This window comes from Phyllobates terribilis, unplaced genomic scaffold, assembly GCF_046119375.1.
Source record: "Phyllobates terribilis strain yellow unplaced genomic scaffold, ASM4611937v1 Scaffold_5__5_contigs__length_657084704, whole genome shotgun sequence".
Classification (NCBI taxonomy): domain Eukaryota; kingdom Metazoa; phylum Chordata; class Amphibia; order Anura; family Dendrobatidae; genus Phyllobates; species Phyllobates terribilis.
Window position 1 is genome coordinate 40,910,236 of NW_027362765.1, and position 26,005 is coordinate 40,936,240.

At 45.8% G+C, this 26,005-nt stretch overlaps 2 protein-coding genes across 4 annotated transcripts in view; both read right to left on the reverse strand.

The window, feature by feature from the left end:
- Positions 1 to 21,160, reverse strand: part of LOC141270620 (uncharacterized) — a 70,869-nt gene extending 49,709 nt beyond the window's left edge. For both annotated transcript variants that reach the window (XM_073680691.1, XM_073680689.1), the window contains exon 1: positions 20,927 to 21,160. The gene's annotated coding sequence lies outside the window, so the exon portion shown is untranslated. The remainder of the gene's footprint in view (positions 1 to 20,926) is intronic.
- Positions 4,314 to 26,005, reverse strand: part of LOC141270688 (uncharacterized) — an 88,334-nt gene continuing 66,642 nt past the window's right edge. Inside the window, exons 11-12 of one of the 2 annotated variants that reach the window (XM_073680786.1) lie at positions 22,355 to 22,368; positions 4,315 to 5,287 (exon numbers count right to left, since the gene is read on the reverse strand). In XM_073680786.1, coding sequence (XP_073536887.1) covers positions 4,551 to 5,287; positions 22,355 to 22,368 — 751 coding nt within the window. In that variant the 3' untranslated portion in view covers positions 4,315 to 4,550. Of the gene's footprint in view, positions 5,288 to 22,354; positions 22,369 to 26,005 lie in introns of both variants that reach the window. The other variant, XM_073680787.1, reaches the window with a different exon arrangement.

A 26,005-nucleotide genomic window follows, 5' to 3' on the forward strand; every position in this document is an offset into this window, starting at 1 on the left:
GGTTGTAACGTCAAATTAAGGTCACCCCCCAAAATTAATAGTCCTTCCATGAACAGTGAGAGTGCGTCCAAAGTGTCCGACAGCCACTCAACCTGTCCCTGGTTTGGAGCATAGACGTTTGCAAATGTAATTGGGGTATTGAACAGAAGACCTTTCACAAAAACGTATCTACCCTCTGAGTCCGTGATACTATCTTTTAGGGTGAAGGGGAGTCCCCTCTTAAAAGCTATACTGACCCCCTTGGAGGCTGACCCCGGGCAGCTATGAAACCAAATTGGATACCTAGAAAAAGACATATTGGGGGATCTGCCTCTCTTGAAGTGAGTTTCCTGAAAAAAAATTACCTGGGAGTAAGCCTTATTATTCAAAAGGGACAAGATCTGGCTACGTTTGACGGGGCTATTCAGTCCCTTTGCATTGAGAGACGCCACAGTGAGCGAACCTTCCCCAGCGCCACTAGCCATATTCATATGCGTCATCGGTAACCTCTTCCTGCAAAATAATCCTGTAGTGGGAATTAAACAAATTCAAAACAAAACTATGTATAAAAACAAAGATAATCTCATCTTCCGCAGGGGGGGATTGTAAGGACCCAATTGCTGAAGATGAGATTCATAGCAACCAAGTGGTGTTCAAATATAATTCAAGTAGTTATTAACATGTAACAAGAAAGAGACATGTACACATTAAACTGTCAGCTAAAAGTCAGAAAAGAACTGTAAGTGATAAGCGCAGCCCTACACTTTCATGGTCTGTGTCTATAACTAGAGGGGACCCATGTCCGAAGACTCCCATTCTTTCTGGTAAACGAGGTCAGGGGAGGCGGGGGGGAGAGAAGTGGAAGATCAGCTAAATGAGGGAAGGTGGGGAAATGGGATAGATAGGAAGAGCAGGGTTAAGAAGTAAAAAAGGGGGGGGGGGGAGGAAAGTTAGGGTATAGATAAAAGTACAAGGATCCCCACCGTCACCCCAAAGCCCCCCAGGGGGAGAAGAACAGCATAGGCGGTCGGTCCCAGTGTCCATAGGACCGACATGTAAACGAGTACTGGATGCAAAATTGCTTGAGATTAACAGTCTCTATCTACATCCATTACATAAACCTGTCTCATCAGACAGAGTCCCCTTGAAAGAAAGGTGATAGTCACATTCATGTGTGTTGTTGCCTACTTGCTTGCTTTTTGGCCTTTGGTGATGTCGACTTCTTTTTAATCGACCAATCTTCGGGCTTATCAAGCCGTGGGATGGGCAAACCGATGTCGAGTGGCATCCATGAAGGAATGGATATGGGATCCATTTGTAAGGGTTCCCAGGCAGCCTCCAGGTCTTCCGGGGTGCGGATGGTGATCTGACGATCCGCCTTAGTAATACCCACCCCAAAAGGGAATAACCACCTGAATCGCAAGCCTTGGCCTAGTACAGCATCTGTCAATGGTTTGAGAATTTTTCTCTTGGCCAATGTAGTTGGGGAGATATCCTGGAAGATTTGGAAATTGAAGTCTCCATACGTCAGTGGAGATTTTTCCCTTGCTCCAGACAAAATGGCTGCCGTATCGACATAGCTGAGGAGACCACAAATTATATCCCTTGGGCGCTCATTAAGTTTGGGCTTTGGTCTAAGAGCTCTATGAACTCTCTCGATGAAAACAGCGTCCGCCCTTTCAGTGCCTAGTATAGCTGCAAATATTTCTTTGGACACCTTTCTAAGGGATTCTGGTGCGAACGACTGAGGAATGCCGCGAAGACGCACGTTTTTTCTCCGGCACCTGTTCTCCTGGTCCTCCAGTGTCAGATATACGGAATTGATATGTTGTTGATGGACAAGAATATGATCGCCAAGGGTGTTAGAGGCCTCTATCAAGTCCGTCTGTGTGTTCTCAAGTGTTTCAACCCTATGCCCTATATGTCTTACATCTGCTCTGAGATCAGACAGCTCCTTGATCAAGGGTTGTACCGTAGATTCCAGCAAAGATTTCATATATGACCTAGAGAGAGGAGCAGAGTCTTCCGAAGTAGATCCGTAGTCTGAGTCACCCGGGCCTTCGTCAGAGTGATCATTAACCACAGAAGTCGCCCCACTACGGACCTTTTGTTTATCTGGTGACTGCGACATTCCCAATTTTTTATTTAGGAATTTTTCCATATCTCCCCTAGGTGTGGTAGACTAAGTAATAGAAGTTTGCCGTTGGAGGCTTTTTGCCCGAATTTTATGATCTGTGCGAGCCATCATGAGGCGGCTGATTACGGGCGATTATAAACACCACTGGTTACATCAGAAAAGTCATTGTATCTGCATATTTATCCGACTTTGGGCATAGTTGTGGAGATTATAATCCCAAAAAAGTGTAGAGATGTAGTAACCCAATTCTTCCAGCAGGTGGAGCTCTCACTCCACAAATTGATGAATACCAGCACTCAGGCAGAGGAAGCTGTGCATAAGAGAAATTGAAATGGTGTCGGTGCCTGTACATGAATGGGCCACAGTAGTAAGGTCACAGCTCTTCCCCTCCAGCAGTTTATCGCTACCCCAGGGATATATTTGTGTCCTATAGATGTTGCAGACACTGGGGACTGCTTCCCCACCAGGCAGTAAGGGGTTAATGAGTGCACAGTTCAGCTACCAGCAACTTCTCTCCAGGCGCTTGGGGGTTAACCGAGCTTGTTAGCTGAGGAGAGCAGCAACAGCAGCAGTGGCAACAGTGCAATGGCGCCTTTCCCGCTCCTAAGGCTTCGTGGGCGGAGCTATGCAGGGAAAGATGGCGCTGGCTTACTGTTTCCCACGGGAGGCAGAGGTACCCACCACTGGATCCCACCAGGTGCTCTCCATCTAACTGATGTGGGCACAGAGTCTCCGACACCCGCTGATGGCCCCCGCTCCGTCCCTGAGAGGTAAGCGTCACCGCCCCCTTGTCCCTCGCTCACCCGACAGCTCGGGCCCCGCAGCCGTCCTCCGTGCTAGCTTTCTTCAACTGCCGGTGGGTCCGTGGCAGTCACCCAGGGTCTCCTGAGGCCGCGCAGCTCACCGCCGTGTCACCAAACTATCCGGAGAGGCGCAGGCAGTGCAGACCGGGCAGGAAGCTCCACCACAGCTCCAGTCACGCCGCTCCAGAGTCTCCGTGGCGTTTTCCTCGGTCCTCCTGGCCGTCACCGGGATAAGTGTGACCTGGTGTCTCCACAAGGTGATAGAGAGGGGAACTGGAGGTTACAGGTGCTGGAGTGGAAGAAAAGCTGGGTTTTTTGTATATTTTTCGTGGCCTGGGAGCAGGAGCAAAGATCATGCACGACCAGTCATGCCAGAGCCCAGGCCATGCCCCTACAAAGATTAATTTTTAATAAACAATTTCAAGGATCATTTGTATGCCCAAAAGATCAACCTACTGTTCTCGTACTGATTTGTCATCTGTCCTTCAGCTATAGACTTGCACCCATGCCTTTATGGACCTTGCTTTGTGCACTGAGGCACAGACATACTGGAAAAGAAAAGGGCCAAAACTATTCTCACAAAGTGGAAGTTACAATTGTCCAAACTGTCTTAGTAAGCTGAAGCATTAACATTTCCCTTTTCTGGAACTAAGGGCCCAGTGCTGACCCCTGAAAAACAACCCCATGGCATCATCTCTCCTCCACCAAACTTTAATACTGGCACAATGCAGTTAGGCAGGTAACATTTGCCTGGAATTTGCCAAACACAGATTCATCCATCAAACTAAAAGATATAGAAGCGAGATTTATAACTCTGCTTAACGTGTTTCCACTGCTAAAGACTCCAGTGGCAGTGTGCTTTTCACCACTTGATCTTACACTTGGCATTGTACTTGGTGATGAAAGGCTTGCATGCAGCTGCTCTATCATGAAATCCCATGCTTTCATGCTCCTGGCACAACGTTTCCTAGCTTTTGTGTTGATGTTAATGCCAGAGGAGGTTTTAAAGTCTACAGTTATTGACTCAACAGAGCATCAGTGGCTTTTATGCACCTAAGCGCTTGACAGCCTTGTTCTGTAACTTTACATATTTTGCCACTTTGTGACTGAGTTGCTAAGGTTAATAAGGGCTTCCTTTTTTCAATAATACCAGTCATAGGTGGTTTTGGAATATGTAGGAAGAACAAATGTCATGAACTGACTTGTTACAAGGGTGGCATCTTAATAGACGACCACACTCAAATTCATTCAGAATGAGACATTCTGTCACAAATCCTAGTGAAGACAGACTGCATTGCTTAATTTTGGCAATGCCACCGAGTGAAAAACTTGAATGAAATGAGTAAAAAGTGTGTCCCAATAATGCACAATGAATATTGCTTTTTTATTTGTATTTTATTGCATTACATCTATTATTAATTGTATACATTTATTACTTCTATTTTAAGGGTTGGCCTCTGCCTCAATCTCTGTGAAGAAGTGAAGAAGCCCTTTAAGCTCTAAATTGCTTTCTCTTTTTCTTGTATGACTTTACTATTTCAGTTATAGGTTTTCTTGTACAATTTGTCAGTAAAATATATGGTTTCTCCTCTTTGTTTATGGTCAACAAAACATGATTTTCAAGTAAAACATTATTCACCTTTTAGAAATGATAATGGCTCCTTCCTTGTGTGAGTTTTTTGATGTTTATGAAGATGCGATTTGAGGGTAAAACATTTCCCACATTCTAGACATGAATATGGTTTCACCCCTGTGTGACATCTCTGATGTCTAACAAGATCGGATTTATGTGTAAAAGACTTCCCACATTCTGAACATGTAAACGGTTTCTCACCAGTGTGACTTCTCTGATGTATATTAAGAACTGATTTGTCCACAAAACATTTTCCACATTCTGTACACGAATATGGCTTCTCCCCTGTGTGACCTCTCAGATGTTTAAAAAGATGTGGCTTGTCTTCAAAACATTTCCCACATTCCTGACATGAAAACTGCTTCTCCCCTCTATGTCTCTTCTCATGTCTAACAAGATTTCGTTTATTTGTAAAAGATTTCCCACATTCTGAACATGGAAATGGCTTCTCCCCAGTGTGATTTCTCTGATGTGTAATTAGATTTGCTTTATCTACAAAACATTTTTCACATTCTGAACATGAATATGGCTTCTCCCCTGTGTGAGTCCTCTCATGTCTAGCAAGATAAGATTTCTGTTGAAAATCTTTTCCACACACTGAACATGAAAACGGCTTCTCCCCTGTGTGAGTTCTCTGATGAGTAACCAATTTTGACTTATGTTTAAAACATTTTCCACAATCTAAACATGAAAATGGCTTCTCTTCATTGTGACTTCTTTGATGTTCATCAAGATCTGATTTGTGGTTCAAATATTCTAAACTCGAAAATGACTTCATTCCCACCAGATCATTTAGATTTTGAAGACCCATTTCGTGACATTCATTTTTCTCAATAGTCTGTGATGAATCAGAAGATAGGACCTGTTTAAAAGGATCAGCTGAGAGATCTTTGGTGTGCAGAGATGATGGTATATCTGGGATAATGACATGATCTTCATATGTATCTTCTGTGTTATCAGGGTCCTCTATTTTAAACAATATCACCTCTGATGTCCCACTACAGTCATCTGCCAAGAATAAAGGTAATTATTATTCTTTAATAAAATTATACTAAAATTATATTTTTTATAATATTTTTCATGTAAAATATCCATATTAATTGAAAGTCATGAAGCAAAATTCAATTAGTCACTAAGACAGTGGTGGCAAAACAGTTCACATTCTAACAGTTGTGAGGCAGTGACCGGGATCGTATACGAGGGACGTTATATATCCCCCAGAATGTGTACAGAGACCTATTAAATCCATTGGAGTGCATTGCAGTCACACACACAGCTGCGGCTGCAATGCAGGAATGAAGGTGAGCAATCACCTGGTCAGACTACCTGGCTAAGGCAGATTAAGTAAAAACCCGGCAGGGCCTTCATTTCTTGGAGGAGGTCACAGGAGGCAGTGGGGCGGCCTCCTCCCTCCAACCCGGGTTTTCCAGTGGCTCTTGCCACAGGTCCTTTAAAACTCCTGCACTAACTATTAGTGTTGTTCTATGTTGCAACCTGCTAGGAGCACAGCAGGAAAGCTCAGCAGGACTGTGTGTGGCTGAACCACTGCCTAGGAAGGCTCTGCACCTGTCAGGCTCTGAGCGGCCCGGCACCGCCGTTGTCCCCGGCAACCATTGTGTATGGACTTTCTGGTAACCCGGCTGAGAACCGGAGGACTTTCTGTTAACCCGTGAGTTGCTGAAATAAAAGCTGTTTATGTTGGACTTGCTTGGGTCACTGCCTCAGTTACTGCACGGTGTGAACACCGCCGCCTTACACAGTAAACATCAGAAAAAGGACTGGTAGGTCGTGATACGAGGAAACCACCACCATTAGTCTGCAGAAGTTTTCAAATGCTGTTTTAAATCTGGCAATCTCACTGTTTCAGTATTTCTGGCATTACTATTTTGTAACGAATTGTTCATTGGAGAATCGTATTGTTATGTTAGAAGAATAAAAAACTTCAATTCTTCGATACCCTTGGACTTGCTTGGGTCACTGCTTCAGTTACTGCACAGTGTGAACACCGCCGCCTTACAGCTTGGTGGAGAATGCGGGCATAGTGACTGAGGCATACCCCACCGGCCGCTGCATGACCACAATTCGGCCTGCCACCTTTCAGTTCCACCCCATGGACAAAATGGAGGAGCTGTTTAAGCAGCTGGTACTCACCCAGCAGCAGCAGATGCAGTCTCAGCGGCAACAGCAGGAGCAGTATCTGAGTCTCCAACGGCAACAGCAGGAGCTGCACCAGGATCTCCAACGGCAGCAGCAAAAAACAAATGAACAGATTGCTGCCCTGCGGGAGACGCCAACGGCATCAGCCCCGGAACGTCGAGACGCCCGGGACAAGGTTCGCTCAGCGTTGAGGAAGATGGGACCGGAGGACGACGTGGAAGCCTTCCTTACCATCTACGAACGCACAGCAGAGCGGGAAAACCTGCCAGCCGACCAGTGAGCGGAAGTGGTGGCTCCGTTTTTGGTTGGCGATGCCCAGAAGGCCTGTTTCGACCTCAGTCAGGAGGACGCCCAGGACTACCAGAGGCTCAAAGGTGAGATCCTTGCCCGACTGGGGGTCAATACATACGTGAGGGCTCAGCGTGTGTTTTCGTGGGCCTATGTGGAGACCCGACCTGCCCGGTCTCAGGCTTATGACCTCCTGCAGCTGGTAAAGAGGTGGCTCCAACCTGAGACTTTGTCCCCAGCCCAGATAGTGGAGAGGGTGGTGGTTGACCGGCTGGTGAGGACTCTGCCAGTCGCTATCCAACGTTGGGTGGGGCAAGGAAACCCCGGCACCCTCGACCAGGTGGTCAGTTTGGTCGAGCGCTACTCGGCTACTCAGGACTTCATTCGAGACTCCGCCCCCTCTCGGCTGTCACGCCGATCCCTGCCAACCCAGGAGTTGGGAAAGGGGTCGCGCCCCTCTGCTGGGGACAGTCAGCACCGTACCCGTGCTGAAGGGGAACCCCGGAGTGAGAGTGGCAGGAGACCGGTTCCCTCCCAAACTGTCATAAGACCTAACAGTACCACCACCCTTAGGTGCTGGCGGTGTCAGGGGCTGGGACATGTGATTGCTAATTGTCCCCTAACTACGGAACCCATGGACTGCAGATATAACCGCCGGGTCTCAATGTACACCCAGACCGTCTGCACAGCGAGCGCCGAAACCCGGGACAGTGAACTCCAACTATGCCAGGTACTGGTTAATGGGTACCCCACGGAGGCCCTCCTGGACTCAGGGAGCCTTGTGACTTTGGTACATGGGTCGTTGGTGGCAGGAGACAACCCCGGTGAACGGCCCGTTGGGGTTGTGTGTATCCATGGGGACCTCCGAGAGTACCCAACTGAGGAGGTAGTCCTGTCCACGCCGTGTGGAGAAATAAAACATGTGGTAGGGGTGGTAAAAACTCTTCCTTATGGGACTGTGTTGGGAAGAGACTTGCCCCTGTTCTGGACTCTGTGGAAAAACAAAATCCACTCTCCCCCGGTAAAATGTATTACAGGCGTTGTACCCGACGAACCGGAGCCAGGGGAACCTGCCGTAGGGGTGTCCAACCTAGGGACAGAGTGTGACCCCGATAGGTTTCCCTTAGAGGTGCTGGCAGGAGAGGTCGAGGAGACCCCATCGATCCCCGAGCTGGAAGTGTCCAGGGCCACGTTTGGGACGGCTCAGCTACAGGATCCCACCCTGGCTCAGGCGCGGGAAAGGGTGGTAGAGGTAAAAGGCGTAGCCCAACAGCCCGGTGCCGATACTGTATTTCCACGCATGGTAATCAACAGTGAGTTGCTCTATAGGATAGATAAGATCAGGGACGAGGTTGTGGATCAGTTAGTGGCACCTCAGTCGTACCGTCGGGCGATTCTCGAGATGGCACACTCACACCTGCTGGGTGGATACTTAGGGGTAAAAAAGACGCTAGAACGTATCTTGCAGCGGTTCTTTTGGCCTGGGGTTTACGCGGAGGTCAAAAGGTACTGCGAATCCTGCCCCGAATGTCAGTTGACCACACCCACTGCAAGTTTCCGTAGCCCATTGGTACCCCTGCCGGTGATAGAGGTACCTTTTGAACGGATTGCAATGGACTTGGTTGGACCCATTGTAAAATCCGCCCGTGGACACCAACATATACTGGTAGTCGTCGACTATGCCACTCGGTACCCGGAAGCTATACCACTACGCCACACCTCGGCAAAACTGATTGCACGGGAGCGGTTTGCCATGTTCTGTCGCCTTGGACTACCCAAGGAGATCCTGACGGATCAGGGGACCCCCTTTATGTCCAAAGTGACAAAGGAAATATGCAAATTGCTAAAAATTAAACAATTGCGCACCTCGGTGTACCACCCTCAAACCGACGGGCTAGTTGAACGGTTCAATAAAACCCTCAAGTCCATGTTAAAAAGGGTGGTTTCTAAGGATGGAAGGGATTGGGACATGTTGTTACCCTATTTGATGTTCGCCGTCCGTGAGGTACCCCAGGCTTCCACAGGGTTCTCTCCCTTTGAGTTATTGTACGGCAGACACCCTAGGGGTCTGTTGGACGTAGCCAAAGAGACATGGGAACAAGAGCCAACTCCGCATAGGAGTATAATTGAACACGTGGCTAGTATGCAGGACCGGATCGCGGCGGTCATGCCCATCGTGAAAGAGCATCTGTTAGATGCCCAGGCAGCTCAGAGGCGCACATATAATAAAAGAGCCAGAACTTTTAACAAGGGTGATCGGGTGTTAGTACTGGTACCCACAGCCGAGAGTAAGTTCATGGCCAAGTGACAAGGACCATATGAGATTCGAGAAAAAGTGGGGGAGGTAAATTACCGGGTGCATCAGCCCGGAAGGAGGAAACCTGAGCAGCTTTACCATGTAAACCTGCTAAAACCTTGGAAAGATCGAGAGTGTTTAGTTACAGACGTCACCCCGGGCATATCACCAGAGAATTCTCTACCTTCAGCCAGGGAAGCATCCGAGGGGGAGGTCAGGATAAGTGATGCCCTCACTAAACAGCAGCGACGGGAGGCTCGCTCGCTGGTGCAGCACAATACCGACGTGTTCTCAGAGCTACCAGGTAGGACTACGGTTATCCAACATGACATTGTCACCGAACCTGGGGTACGGGTACGAATAAGACCGTACCGGGTACCCGAGGCCCGGAGGCAAGCCATCACGGCTGAGGTAAAACAAATGCTTCAGTTAGGCGTCATAGAGGAATCAAGGAGTGAGTGGGCTAGCCCCATCGTACTGATTCCAAAACCAGACGGATCATTACGCTTCTGTAACGATTTCCGGAAATTGAATGAAGTGTCAAAGTTCGACCTTTATCCAATGCCTCGGGTGGACGAGCTGATTGAGAGACTGGGGCAGGCCCAGTACTTTACCACGCTCGATCTCACCAAGGGTTACTGGCAGGTACCTCTCACAGATTCGGCGAAGGAAAAGACCGCTTTCGTAACTCCAGAAGGTCTATACCACTATGTGGTCTTACCTTTTGGGTTACATGGGGCCCCGGCTACATTTCAGAGGTTGATGGACATAGTGCTCAAGCCTCATCAGGAGTACGTGTCCGCGTATCTAGATGATATTATCATCTTTAGCACCAACTGGCATACGCACCTATCACAGGTACAGGCAGTGCTGGATTCTCTCAGAGCCGCAGGGTTAACGGCAAACCCAAAAATATGTGCGATAGGGCTAGAGGAAGCCCGATATTTGGGGTATGTGATAGGCCGAGGAGCTATCAAGCCCCAAATCAATAAAGTTGAGGCTATAAAAAACTGGCCTAAACCGTCAAGTACAAAACAGGTGAGGGTGTTCCTTGGCATCCTTGGGTATTACCGCCGGTTTATACCTAATTTTGCTGGGCGAACGGCGGCCCTGACCGATCTCTTGAAGGGAAAAAAAAAATCGGTAATGGTTCGGTGGAACCCTCAGGCAGAAGAAGCTTTTCAGTCCATGAAGTTGGCCCTGTGTGGACAGCCGTTCCTCATCAGCCCCAACTTCAAGGAAACCTTCATTGTACAGACAGATGCCTCGGAGGTAGGCCTAGGGGCGGTATTGTCACAAAAAGTGAATGGTGAAGAGCACCCGGTCACCTACTTGAGTAGAAAACTTGTCCCGGCAGAGAAAAACTATAGCGTGGTAGAGAAGGAGTGTTTGGCTATTAAGTGGGCCTTGGAATCACTACGTTATTATTTACTCGGGCGGCAGTTCCGCTTGGTGACGGACCACTCACTCTTGGTATGGATGAGGAATGCCAAGGAGAGGAATGCGCGAGTCACCAGGTGGTTCCTGTCTCTGCAAAATTTCAGTTTCTCTGTAGAACATCGCCCTGGGAAGTTGCAAGCAAACGCGGATGCCCTGTCCCGGGCACCCTGTATGGTGGCAAATGTTCAACCCCACAAGTTTGAACAGAGGGGGGGGATATGTGAGGCAGTGACCGGGATCGTATACGAGGGACGTTATATATCCCCCAGAATGTGTACAGAGACCTATTAAATCCATTGGAGTGCATTGCAGTCACACACACAGCTGCGGCTGCAATGCAGGAATGAAGGTGAGCAATCACCTGGTCAGACTACCTGGCTAAGGCAGATTAAGTAAAAACCCGGCAGGGCCTTCATTTCTTGGAGGAGGTCACAGGAGGCAGTGGGGCGGCCTCCTCCCTCCAACCCGGGTTTTCCAGTGGCTCTTGCCACAGGTCCTTTAAAACTCCTGCACTAACTATTAGTGTTGTTCTATGTTGCAACCTGCTAGGAGCACAGCAGGAAAGCTCAGCAGGACTGTGTGTGGCTGAACCACTGCCTAGGAAGGCTCTGCACCTGTCAGGCTCTGAGCGGCCCGGCACGGCCGTTGTCCCCGGCAACCATTGTGTATGGACTTTCTGGTAACCCGGCTGAGAACCGGAGGACTTTCTGTTAACCCGTGAGTTGCTGAAATAAAAGCTGTTTATGTTGGACTTGCTTGGGTCACTGCCTCAGTTACTGCACGGTATGAACACCGCCGCCTTACACAGTAAACATCAGAAAAAGGACTGGTAGGTCGTGATACGAGGAAACCACCACCATTAGTCTGCAGAAGTTTTCAAATGCTGTTTTAAATCTGGCAATCTCACTGTTTCAGTATTTCTGGCATTACTATTTTGTAACGAATTGTTCATTGGAGAATCGTATTGTTATGTTAGAAGAATAAAAAACTTCAATTCTTCGATACCCAAAATGTTACCAATAAAAACTTCAACTAATCCAGCAAAAAACAAGCCCCAACTCAAATATATAATCGGTCAATGTAAAAAAGGGTGTTTCCACATTAGTAGTAGCCCAAAGGCTATGAAAAAGCAACAAAGCTTGTAAAAACCAATCCATCAAAATCTGCCTTCCCACATCCACCTGCTGCTCCTACCCTATCACATTCTGCTGCGTGCGACATTGTCCATGAGGATCCCAAATATCCTAGGGCAGCGAAGAACAAGTACATGTCGCTGTTTTTCCTCCACCTATTAATGCTCACATTGCAAAATGTCTTAGTGTCATGTTTTTTTTACATCACCCCTTCAATTTCGATTTTCTCTTTTACCATACAATGTTAATTACACTATAATTAACTTTACTATACAAGTATACACAAACCAGACTAACAACTAACAATGGAAGATGTACAGGGATAAATGAAAATACCAATCATACAAATATGCTCTCACAAACAACAGAGTGGAATGCCGGGAATTATAGGAAGGAAAAAAAACAAACAGGAGAGGATGAGGATTGCACACAGACGAATCACCAATTAACAGTCTTAAGAACAACACTCCAAATGCCTCCTCAAACAACCAACACCTCCAACTCCAGAACCAGGCAGCATGAAACTAACACTGGCAATCCCTGATTGCCAGAGGAGAGTATATATAGCAGAGGGGAGTGGCCAACACTGAACACCTGAGACCATCAAAGCAGGAAAGCTGCAGCAGCTCTCAACTGAACAGATTAACCCCTGCACTGCTAGCAGAAACCTGCACTGTTTAATATGATGTTGAAGTGCCTCTAATCAGTGCAGGAGTACGTGAAATCAGACATTGCGGTCTTCTGGCCCCTCTCTGTCGCGGTAAACCGTGACAGCATGTACAGTGGGGAAAATAAGTATTTGATACACTGCCGATTTTGCAAGTTTTCCCACCTACAAAGAATAAAGAGGTCTGTAATTTTTATCGTAGGTACACTTCAACTGTGAGAGGGAGAATCTACAAATAAAAAACAGAAAATCACATTGTATGATTTTTAAATAATTAAATTGCATTTTATTGCATGAAATAAGTATTTGATCACACACCAACCAGCAAGAAATCTGGCCCTCACAGACCTGTTAGTTTTTCTTTAAGAAACCCTCCTACTCTGCGCACATTACCTGTATTAATTGCACCTATCTGAACTCATTACCTGTATAAAAGACACCTGACCACACACTCAATCACACTCCAACCTCTCCACCATGGCCAAGACCAAAGAGCTGTCTAAGGACACCAGGCACAAAATTGTAGACCTGCACAAGGCTGGAATGGGCTACAGAACAATAGGCAAGCAACTTGGTGAGAAGGCAACAGCTGTTGGCACAATTATTAGAAAATGGAAGAAATACAAGATCACTGTCAGTCATCCTCGGTCTGTGGGTACACGCAAGATCTCTCCACGTGGGGTAAGGATGATTCTGAGAAAGGTCATGAATCAGCCCAGAACTACTTGGGAGGACCTGGTCAATGACCTGAAGAGTGCTGGGACCACAGTCTCAAACAATACCATTAGTAACACACTACTACGTCATGGATTAAAATCCTGCAGGGCACGCAAGGTCCCCCTGCTCACGCCAGCACATGTCCAGGCCCATTTGAAGTTCACCAATGACCATCTGGATGATGCAGAGGAGGCATGAGAGAAGGTCATGTGGTCAGATGAGACCAAAATAGAACTTTTTGGTATTAACTCCACTTGCCGTGTTTGGAGGAAGAAGAAGGATGAGTACAACCCCAAGAACCCGGCTCCAACCGTGAAGCATGATGGGGAAAACAACATACTTCAAGCGTGCTTTTCTGCAAATGGTCATGTGCAGAAAGATATTGGCCACCAACTTCTTCCCCTTTAAGAGCATTGAAGATGTGTTGTGACTGGGTCTTCCAGCATGACAATGACCCGAAACACACAGCCTGAGCAACTAAGGAGTGGCTCCGTAAGAAGCATTTCAAGGTCTTGGAGTGGCCTAATCAGTCTCCAGACCTGAACCCAATAGAAAATCTTTGGAGAGAGCTGAAACTCAATGTTACCCAGGGACAACCCCGAAACCTGAAAGATCTGGGGAAGATCTGTATGGAGGAGTGGGACAAAATCCCTTCTGCAGTGTGTGCAAACCTGGTCAAGAACTACAGGAAATGTCTGACCTTTGTAATTGCAAACAAAGATTTCTGTACCAAATATTAAATTCAGTTTTTCTATTGTATCAAATACTTATTTCATGCAATAAAATGCAAATTAATTATGTAAAAATCATATAATGTAATTTTATGAATTTTTTAAGATTTTGTCTCTCACAGATGAAGTGTGCCTACAATAAAAATTACAGACCTTTCCATTCTTTGTAGGTGGGAAAACTGGCGAAGATCGGCAGTGTATCAAATACTTCTTTTCCGCAATATATGTATAGCAAGTTTTGACTACTGAACAGCTGTTTTCCAGTGAGTAGTTCTCATGTATCAATGGTAATTCTGTGCTAACTTGGTATGAATCTCCCACCTGGTCTAGAAACAGCAAAAATATCAAAAGATCCAAGTCACCAGATAAAGTTTGTAGATAAAAAAAAAACTATAAAAAAATGAAGTACACAAGGCAACGTTTCAACCATAAATGGCCTTTACCAAGCCAAAAGTACAATAATAAAAATACAGCTAAAAATACATACTAAACAACTAAAACAGTCACGGGAAAATATCTGATTTCTGCAAATTGTTTTTGAATTTTTTTTTTTTAAACACAATTAATCTCCTCTTCCTAAAAAGGACTGAACAAAAAAATGCTCTGTACATGTCCAAAGAGTCAATTGTGGCAATAGGTCAGTATTGGTGTGACATGTATGGTGGTCACATTTCGACTATTAAAACAGATGTGCTGTTTGTGACACGCACACTTTGTGATGTAAACAGTCACAGTTAAAAGCCTGGATTTTGGGCGATTTTCTTTTGTGTTTTTTAAACCTAATTATTACACCCCTCCTAAAAAGAATTGAACAAAAAAACTGGAAAAACTCAATACAGTGGCTTGTGATATGCACACTTTGTTTGCCAGACACTGGGTTTAGGATTTTTTTCATTTAAGGGGTTGTTTCCTTTCAATAAATGTTAATCCCCAGATGCAGGTTATTCTAAAGAAACAAACTGGGTTGTACTCACCTTCACCAGGTCTAACGGCAAGTCTCGTTGCTGCCCCGGAGCCTGGCTTTGGTCACATCGACAGCCAATTAGTGAGCTTAAAAACTGTGAGTGGCTCTGCCCTCGTAGATGGAACACCCTACTCAGAGCAGCAGAGCTCACTGATTGGGTGTTAACATTATTTCAGCGTCGCAGCTAAAGCCCGACAGCGGCGAGACTCAGTGAACCAGGGAAAAGTGAGTATGGCGCAGTTTGTTACTATATAATAACCTGCAGCCTAGTATTCACATTTATTGAAAGGAAACAACCCTTTAAAGCTGATTTTTACGTTTGCATTTTCTCTTCCCCGTCATCTAAGAACCAACACTTTCTTTATTTTCCTGTCGTCATAGTTGTATGAAGTAGTTTTAAATGACATCATCCAGTTTACTATAAAATGTGCTGGAAAACAGGAAAAAAATTCCAAGTGAGATGAAAAGGTGTAAAAAAAAAATGCAATTCCACCATTTTTTATTCAGTTTTATTTTTATGCGTTCGTTCTGACCAATCAGCTTAATTCTCCAGCTCCGTACAATTATGGTAAAACCAAACGCACTTTGATTATTTTTATTTAAAGGTAAAAACAATGTCAGAAGTTTGTAAAAAAAAAAAAAAATTGAGGGTTTGTGTTGCCATTTTCCCGAGACTCATAACATTTTCAATTTGAAATTAACTGAGCTTTGTGAGGTCTTGTTTTTTGAGTGGCGAGCTGAGGGTTTTATTGATATCATTTTGGGGTAAATGCATTTTTGTAACTTTTACTGAATTTCTTTAGGTAGGTTTAGTGGCCAAAAAAGAAGCAATTCTGACATTTTGACTTTTTCTTTTCTCTTTACGACATCTATCGAATGGGTTAATGAATTTAATATTTTGATAGACTGGACTTTTAGGGATACCAAATAGCTTTAGTTTTTTTTTCATTTCTTTATTTTCAAATGATTGAAGTAATTTGGATATCATTTTTTTTTGTCCCCTTAGCAGACCTGAACTTAATCTGATCACGTATACTATTTACTACAATAAAATAGTGTTGCAATGTATATTAAAAATCACAGTCTCCTATGAGGCTCCTATTCACAGAACAGCCACAGTGGTAGTGACCGGGGCCTTTAGCAGACCCAGAGATTGACAACAGCATTCAAATGCTTAATAGGAGCGATTGGAGCTCAGTTCCAGAGTGCAGAACTATTCACCCCCCTAAAGTCAGTACTTTGTAGAGCCTCCTTTTGCAAAAATTACAGCTGCAAGTCGCTTTGGGCAAGTCTCTAAATGAGCTTTCCACATCTTGCCATTTGGCTTTTTGCCCATTCTGCAAGGCAAAATTGATCCAACTCCTTCAAGTTAGATGGTTTCCTCTAGTGAACAGCAATCTTCAAGTCTGAGCACAGATTCTTAATTGGATTAAGGACTGGGCCACTCCAAAACATTTACACGTTCCTCCTTAAGCCACTCGAATATTGCTTTAGCAGTATGCTTTGGGTCATTGTCTTGTTAGAAGGTGAACCTCCGTCCCAGTCTCAAATCACGGACTGACTGAAAACAGGTTTTTTTTCAAGAATATCCCTGTACATTGCACCATCTATCTTCACCTAGACTCGGACCATTTGCCCTGTCCCTGCTGCCGAAAAAACATTGCACGATGCTGCCACCATCATATTTCACTGTGGCGATGGTGTTCTTGGGGTGATGAGCTGTGTTGGTTTGGCGCCAGATATAGCATTTACCTTGGTGGCCAAAAAGTTCAATATTGGTCTCATCTGACCACAGCACCTTCCTCCATACATTTGGGGAGTCTCCCATATGTCTTTTGGCAAGCTATATGTACGAGGATGGAGGTCATATATGGCAAGATAGGGGATATATATACCAGAAAGTGTCAAGGATGGGAGACATATATACCAGGATGGGCCCAGAATACGAGACATATATAACAGGATGGGGCCTAGGACATAAGATACCGTATATATTAGGATGGGCCCAGGATTGGGGATATACAGTATATACACCAGGATGGGCGACATATACACACGTGGTCAAAATTGTTGGTACCCTTCGTTTAATGAAAGAAAAACCCACAATGGTCACAGAAATAACTTGAATCTGACAAAAGTAATAATAAATCAAAAATCTATGAAAATTAACAAATTAAAGTCAGACATTGCTTTTCAACCCTGCTTCCACAGAATTAAAAAAAAAAATTAAACTCATGAAATAGGCCTGGACAGAAATGATGGTACTCCTGAAAATAATGTGACAAAAGTGAGATGTTAAATCAAGTTGCGTCCACTAATTAGCATCACAGGTGTCTACAATCTTGTAATCAGTCAGTGGGCCTGTATATAGGGCTACAGATTGTCACTGTGCTGTTTGGTGACATAGTGTGTATCACAATCAACATGGACCAGAGGAAGCAAAGGAAAGAGTTGTCTCAGGAGATTAGAAAGAAAATTATAGACAAGCATGTTAAAGGCAAAGGTTATAAGACCATCTCCAAGCAGCTTGATGTTCCTGTGACTACAGTTGCACATATTATTCAAAAATTTAAGATCCATGGGACTGTAGCCAACCTCCCTGGACGTGGCCGCAGGAAGAAAATTGATGACAAATCAAAGAGACGGACAATACGAATGGTAACAAAAGAGGCCAGGATAACTTCTAAAGAGATTAAAGGTGAACTTCAAGCTCAAGGAACATCAACGTCAGATCGCACCATCCGTCGCTGTTTGATCCAAAGTGGACTTCATGGGAGATGACCAAGGAGAACACCATTGTTAAAAAAAATCATAAGAAAGCCAGACTGGAATCTGCCAAACTACATGTTGACAAGCCACAAAGCTTCAGGGAGAATGTCCTATGGACAGATGAGACAAAAATGGAAGTTTTTGGCAAGGCACATCAGCTCTATGTTCACAGACGGAAAAATGAAGCATATCAAGAAAAGAACACTGTCCCTACTGTGAAACATGGAGGAGGCTCTGTTATGTTCTGGGGCTGCTTTGCTGCATCTGGCACAGGGTGTCTTGAATCTGTGCAGGGTACAATGAAATCTCAAGACTATCCAGGGATTCTAGAGAGAAATGTGCTGCCCAGTGTCAGAAAGCTTGGTCTCAGTCGCAGGTCATGGGTCTTGCAAAAGGATAATGACCCAAAACACACATCTAAAAACACCCAAGAATGGCTAAGAGGAAAACATTGGACTATTCTGAAGCGGCCTTCTATGAGCCCTGACATAAATCCTATTGAGCATCTTTGGAAAGAGCTGAAACCTGCCGTCTGGAAAAGGCAACCTTCAAACACGAGACAACTGGAGCAGTTTGCTCATGAGGAGTGGGCCAAAATACCTGTCGAGAGGTGCAGAAGTCTTGACAGTTACAGGAATCGTTTGATTGCAGTGATTGCCTCAAAAGGTTGTTCAACAAAATATTAAGTTAAGAGTACCATCATTTCTGTCCAGGACTATTTCATGAGTTTAATTTTTTTTAAAAATTCTGTGGAAGCAGGGTTGAAAAGCAATGTCTGACCTTCATTTGTTCATTTTCATAGATTTTTAATTTATTATTACTTTTGTCAGATTCAAGTTATTTCTGTGACCATTTTGGGTTTTTCTTTCATTAAATGAGGGGTACCAACAATTTTGACCACGTGTGTATATCTGGATGGGGGACATATATACCAGGATGGGCTCAGGACAGGAGACATAAATACCAGGATGGGCTCAAGATGGGAAACATACCTTATTTTCCGGATTATAAGACGTACCCCAAATTTTGGGGAGGAGAATAGGAAAAATGTTTTTTTATAAACCGATGCGTGTTATAATCAACTTACCTGGGGGGCCGAGGCGTTGGTGGAGTGGGGTCCCAGGTGGCAATGTCTGTATGGCACCCTTCATCCCTCTTTCTGATATGTATGGCATCCCTCATCCCTCTTCCTGGTATGTATGGCACCTCTCATCACTCTTCCTGGAATGTATGGCACCCCTCATATCCCTCTTCCTGGTATGTATGGCACCCCTCATCCCTCTTCCTGATATATATGGCCCCCTCATCTCTCTTCCTGGTATGCTTGGCACCCTCTGATCCCCATCACGCTGCACACAAAAAATAAACAATTATGCTCACCTCCTCTCTCCTCCAGCGCTGCGTCCTGCTCTGCTGCCGACAGGGATGTCACTGTGTGAGCCGCGCATGGCGTAACTGCCATGCGCCCTCACACTGTGAGATGCTGTGCCGGAATAGTCACTGTTCTGCACGTCGGGACTGTGTGCGTGGGGAGCAGTGACCATTCATTCTCTTTAATAGCGCGCACACTGTACCCGCAGCGTGGCTCCTGCTGCCACTCTGCAGTCAGTGTTACCGCTATTAAAAACCATGAATATTCACTACAATCTACTCCTATGGGATGTATACATCATGTCCATATTATAATTGCACAGCCTGAGTTATCACCTAGAGCAATAAAACAATTCCATCCATATTTGGTTGAAGAAAATAAAACATACAACTAAAAAACTAACAGAGATACAAACAGTAAATAATCATCACAGAATGGTACCAGCCGGTGACTGCGAGGAATCTGTGACTTCTTTGCATTTAGTGGTTACTACTCACCTGGGTAGTCATATGTAGGTATTTCCTCTTTACACCACTCAACACCCATCACAGATGTCTCTGAAGTATTAATATGGGTCAAATCTTTACCCTGAAAGAATTATTGTAAAAGTCACAGACAGATGAGAAGTTCCATCTATGATCAGCTCTAATCCTGCCATCTCCACCGTTCTCATTACACAAGTATAAAACTTATAATACTGGTGGATAAAACAAGACTGAGCACAAGACCTTCACAGCCGTCTACACATCATAGGGGAGATCTCATGACACCTTCCCTCCATCTACCTGATGATCCTGAAGAACATTGGGATTTTCTTCTGTACAGTCTTGATGAAGAGGACTGGGACATCTCTCTAATGTTGTCCTCTTACTGGATAGAACTGGAGGAAACACATACAGGGACTGAATTCATTCTTTACATACAGATAATTATAGGCTGTGTGTATTTAGTCCTGTCTAGTACCTGGTGATGTGAGGGGCTGGGGACCCTCCATCATGACGTCCTTGTACAGATCTTTGTGTCCTTCTAAATACTCCCATTCCTCCATGGAGAAATAGACAGCGACATCCAGACACCTTATAGGAACCTGACACATACAATGATACCGTCATCCCCCAAATCCCTTCATAGCATTACTGTATAATGTCCCAACATTCCCAGTAGTGTCACCTCTCCAGTCAGCAGCTCAATCATCTTGTAGGTGAGTTCTAGGATCTTCTGGTCATTGATGTCCTCATGTATCAGGGGGTGAGGTGGAGGCCCCGTGATTGGGCTCAGGGGTCTTCCCCATCCCTCAGACACAGGGGCCTGACAGCGCTCACTAGAGGTCTTCTTCACTACTGTGTAATCCTGGTTATGGAGAGACACATTAATAAATCTCACTACAGACATTTCCAGAGTCCTCACCTCTCCAGTTCTGTCCATCTGTTCCCATAGATAAGAATGATGTAATGTGACGTCATCAGAATCTCTCACCTCTCCAGTAAGCCGGAAGAGGATCTCTAGGGTGAGGTGTAATATCCTCTCTGCCATCTTGTCTCTGTTCCCTTCCATCCTTGACGGGTCAGGAAAATTCTCTTATACAGAAGATCTCCAGTGGGAGGATCCGATATTGTAGGGACCTGAATGGGAAGAAGATGACGATGTAACATCATAAAGATCCCATGTAATAAATACAATTACTGGAGATATTAAGAGAAACATGTGAGGAGATAGAAAGTGTAGATGTTGTAGTCTCTACTTTTGTATGAACTAGTAATGAAGGATCTTAAAATGCAGTGAGGCAAAACTCCAAAAGGGTTAATGCCCCCTGCGCCCAGTAATGGGGATCTCCACATACCTCCACCTGCAGAGCCGCCACCACATATATGGCTGTTCTGTGCGCACAGGTCCTGTGATGAGGTCACAGGAGGGGAGGAGGCAGAGGTCACAATAGCCTCAGCACTGAGGGGGTTAATGCCCCCTGCGCCCAGTAATGGGGGATCTCCACATACCTCCACCTGCAGAGCCGCCACCACATATATGGCTGCTCTGTGCGCACAGGACCTATGATGAGGTCACAGTCATGTGATCAGTCACATGGAAGGGAGGAGTCAAGGAATTCCATAAAAGTGTGCCTGTAGTAGAGCGAGCTGTGTATGATGTATACGGAGCTGTGCATGTTGTGTACGATGATGAGTTGTTTGTGTATGTTGTGTACGGAGCGGAGCTGTGCGTGTTGTGTACGGAGCGCAGCTGTGTGTGTTGTGTACGGAGCGGAACTGTGTGTGTTGTGTACGGAGCGGAACTGTGTGTGTTGTGTACGGAGCGGAGCTGTGTGTGTTGTGTACGGAGCGGAACTGTGTGTGTTGTGTACGGAGCGGAACTGTGCGTGTTGTGTACGGAGCGGAACTGTGCGTGTTGTGTACGGAGCGGAACTGTGTGTGTTGTGTACGGAGCGGAACTGTGTGTGTTGTGTACGGAGCGGAGCTGTGTGTGTTGTGTACGGAGCGGAGCTGTGTGTGTTGTGTACGGAGCGGAACTGTGTGTGTTGTGTACGGAGCGGAGCTGTGTGTGTTGTGTACGGAGCGCAGCTGTGTGTGTTGTGTACGGAGCGGAACTGTGTGTTGTGTACGGAGCGGAGCTGTGTGTGTTGTGTACGGAGCGGAGCTGTGTGTGTTGTGTACGGAGCGGAGCTGTGTGTGTTGTGTACGGAGCGGAGCTGTGTGTGTTGTGTACGGAGCGGAACTGTGTGTGTTGTGTACGGAGCGGAGCTGTGTGTGTTGTGTACGGAGCGGAGCTGTGCGTGTTGTGTACGGAGCGCAGCTGTGTGTGTTGTGTACGGAGCGGAACTGTGTGTGTTGTGTACGGAGCGGAGCTGTGTGTGTTGTGTACGGAGCGGAGCTGTGTGTGTTGTGTACGGAGCGGAACTGTGTGTGTTGTGTGCGAAGCAAAGCTGTGTATGTTGTGCATGGAGCAGAGTGGTGCATGGAGCAGAGTGGTGCATGGAGCAGAGTGGTGCATGGAGCAGAGTGGTGCATGGAGCAGAGTGGTGCATGTTGTGTATGGATCAGAGCTGTGTATTATGTGTATGCACCAAGCATTGTGTATGTTACCCTCTTGAAGGAGCAAATGAAAATTCTAACTACACCTCGTTCCAAATTATTATGCAAATTGGATTTAAGATGTAATTTTTTGTTTTTCACATAAACTGTAGGGATAGTTTGTGTCTCAGGGTCTTTGGATCCCTGAAATCAATCTCAAACACCGGTGATAGTTAGTTTGCCACGTGAGGCCCAATTAGAGGAAAACTACTTATTAAGCAGCCACAGGTTTCAAATGGGAAAGAAAAAGGAGCTCTCTGCTGCCAAAAAGCATCAAATAGTATAATGGCTGGGACAAGGTATGAAAAGTTATTACATGAAAACTTTAGCATGATCAGCATACTGTGAAAAGATTTGTGGCTGATACAGAGCACAGACAGGTTCGTGCAGATAAAGGCATAATGAGGAAGGTTTCTGGCAGACAAATTCATCAGATTAAGAAAACTAAAATACCATTATAAAGCAGCCAACAGTTATTTGAAGCTTCTGGTGCCCCTGAAGTCCCTTGAACCTGAAGGTGTAGGATCCTCCAGAGGCTTACAGTTGTGCATAAACTTACTATTCAGCCACCCCTAAACAATTTCTCACAAGCAGAAACAGTTGCAGTGAGCCCAGACATACATGAAGAGTAATTTTCAAACAATCTTCTTTACTGAAGAGTGCCGTGCAACCCTGGATGGTCCAGATGGATGGAGTATTGAATGGTTAGTAGATGGCCATCATATCCCAAGAAGGCTGTGACACTGGCAAGAAGTGGCAGAATGTTTTGGGCCAGAATCATGGGAGGGAGCTGGTAGGCCCCTTTACAGTCCCTGAAGGTATGAAAATGAACTCGGCAAAGTATATAGTTTCTGACTGACCACTTTCTTCCATAGTACTGACGCACCCCTGGGCCTGTGTCGCGCAGCGTTGCGCACGCGGGAGCTTACCCGGAGCCGGATCTGTTGAGGGTAGTAGTCTCGTGGCGGTGACCCGGTCCGTGCCCAGGGAGTCAGACTAAGTGGCGCTGAATCAGCGGTAGATGTTGTACGACTACGCCACCCGTTGAATGCAGCTATGGAGCTGCCGCTGCAGGACAGTCCGCTAAGGCCGGTGGATGGATGGTGCAGCGTAGATGGTATAACCCCCAACGGGAGGGGTATGGCCTCAGGGCAGCAGATGTGGATGATGGGGGTAGCAGGAACCACTCGGAGACGGTACGGTGTAGTTCAGGGTCTTTACTGGTGACAAAGATAGACCCTCCCGGAGTACTGGCTAGCGATTGGGGCCTGGTCAGTCCTTGAGCAGATGGGATCTCCCCTGGCCAGGCGGAGTTGTAGGCCTCCCAAACTAACTGTACTCTTCTGGCTACCTTGCTAGAGGCGGGAGTAAGTAGCCCACGTCCCTGAGTGTACCGTGTGGTGCTCACCCGTATGGCCGGTGACTCGGGGCCTTCTAGTAGCTTCCGCTCCACGACGGCGGTGCTGGTCCCATGCGTGTGACCGTGCCTTCGGGTTTCTTGGCCAGAGGACCTGAAATCCCCTGCCTGACGGATTCTGCTGCTGGGTAGGAGTTAGTCCCCACAGCCTCGGACTCCGGGTCCGGTGATAACTTCTCAGTCAGGGCGAGCTTCTGCAGCTGCCAGCCCCTGACTCCTTGTAACACTGCTCCCACAGAGCTCCTGATGTTTCTTCCCATAGCTGCTTCTCTTCTCTGTCTCTACTTCTGGCATGGCCCAGGAGCTGGGCCCAGCCGGAGCCACAGCTCCCTGTCAGCCCTCCTGGCTGAACTCTCCCTCTGAACTCTCTAACCCTGCCTCAGCCCCAGGTTTATATAGGGGAAGTTCTTCCCCTCCCAGGACTGGGCAGGAGGTGTGGCATGCATAGGATTCCTGACCAAGAGACCTCCCACCTGCTCTCAGACATAACATTGCTGTTACTGTGGAAACCAGACCCCTGGGGTGCCACAGTACAAAAAGAAGAACCGTGCCATCTGTAGCAAAATCATCTTCATATATGACAATGATCCATCTCATGCTGCAAAGAATACCCTCTGAGTCATTGGCTGCTAGAGGCATAAAAAGGAGAGAAACTCAGTGTGGCCACCAACCTTCCCTGACATCAAGCAAAAGATCTATGAGGGTGGGAGGCAGCTCACATCAAAACATCCGTTCTGGTAGACAATTCTGACATCCTGCAAAGAAAATCAAGCAGAATCTATCCAAAAACTCACAAGTTCAATAGATGTAAGAATTGTGAAGGTGATATCAAAGAAGGGGTCCTATGTTAGTATGTAACGTGGCCTGTTAAGATGTTTTTGATTGAAAAGGATTTTGATTTTAGTAAATGTGACATCTTAATGCTGTCTAAGGGGCAACGTTTCTCCTTGTGGAGAGTGACAGGCTGTGGGTGCCAAGGTAAGGAGGCTTATTCGCAGTGCAATGCTCCTCTAGCCTCTCATCTAGCCAAATCAGTTCTCATACTTTGCATTGATGAGGGCCAACAGCCCAAAACAGTGTGTCTGCAAATTGAGATTCTGATTTGGCTATTACCCTAAGTCATATTTCATGACTCGTTAAAGGGTTGATTGTGACTTGTAGGATTGCTGCTTCCAATAGGTGGCACTATAGAGTTCAAGTTCTCTTCATCTCTGAAGAGGCAATTTGTATCTTAATTCTGAAAAGTCAACAAATGGCCATTTTCAGTTCTTTACAACGTATACAATGTTTGGAAACTCTGTTGGTTGTGCGTACAAATTTGGAACAGCACATTGAGTTTTTTCATAAAGAAAAAAAAGTTATCATTCGGAGGTTTGTCCAATAAAATTTGATTTAAACTCTACCGGTTGATTTGAACATTATACTGACTAATTTGCATCAACCATTTAGGAAAATCAGAGAAAAATAGCATTTGCATAATAATTTGGAATGCATTGTAATTGTAGTGGGGAGATGGCCTGTTGCTGTTTGGGAGATGTCCATTGAGGAGGATGTATACAGGTTGTAGGAGGTTAAGATAAGCATCACCTGGTGTTTTCATACCGGTGCTGAACCATGGAAGTGTTACTACTAGTGATGATCGAGCATGCTCGTTGCTCGAGATTTACGAGCATGCTCGGGCGAGCACCTATTATCTTCAGCGTGCTCGGGCATTAAGTTTTCGTTGCTCCGTGAACATGATTTGCGACTGTTTGATAGCTTAAATACATGTGAGGAATGCCTGTTTTTCAGTATGTCAAAATATTTTCCCTTCTGCCGTTAGAGAAATTTAATCTAGACACGAATAAGAACAACGATAATAAAAAAAAAAGAGGATGAAAAAAAAAAAAACAGAGGTGGCCATTAATCCCACAAACCTTGAATTGGTTGCAGGCTTTCTCCATCCTAGCAAGTGTCATAGGCGAGAGGGCACCGGAGAACTGATCAGCCCTGTTTTGCTACCAAGACGCTATTGGGGAGGCTTATAGAGTGTACGTGGGCCAAACATGGCTGAGATACGACGAGCAATTTAGTCAAAGAAAAGAAGTTCAACCAGCAATAAAATGGGGCCAAAAAGATATAGGGCTATGGTTGAGGGTAATGGCCCCGGCGGGGCCGGGTCATCCGGCCACCACGGAAGCAAGGGAAGAGATAAAGGACAAGGGGGGCATGCAGGCGGGCAGAGGTCAGGATTATGCTGACAGTTCGATGAAAGCCAGTGCAAATACGCTGCCCACTGTAAGTAGAGGCATACCTGCTCCTTCTATAATGGGGCGTCACACGGGGCTGATAAATGTTTTAAAAAAGGAAGAGAGGGGGCCACTCCCGGCAATTCCCAAAGGAGCGATGCTGATGAAACTAGCAAAAATGCTTCCCTTCC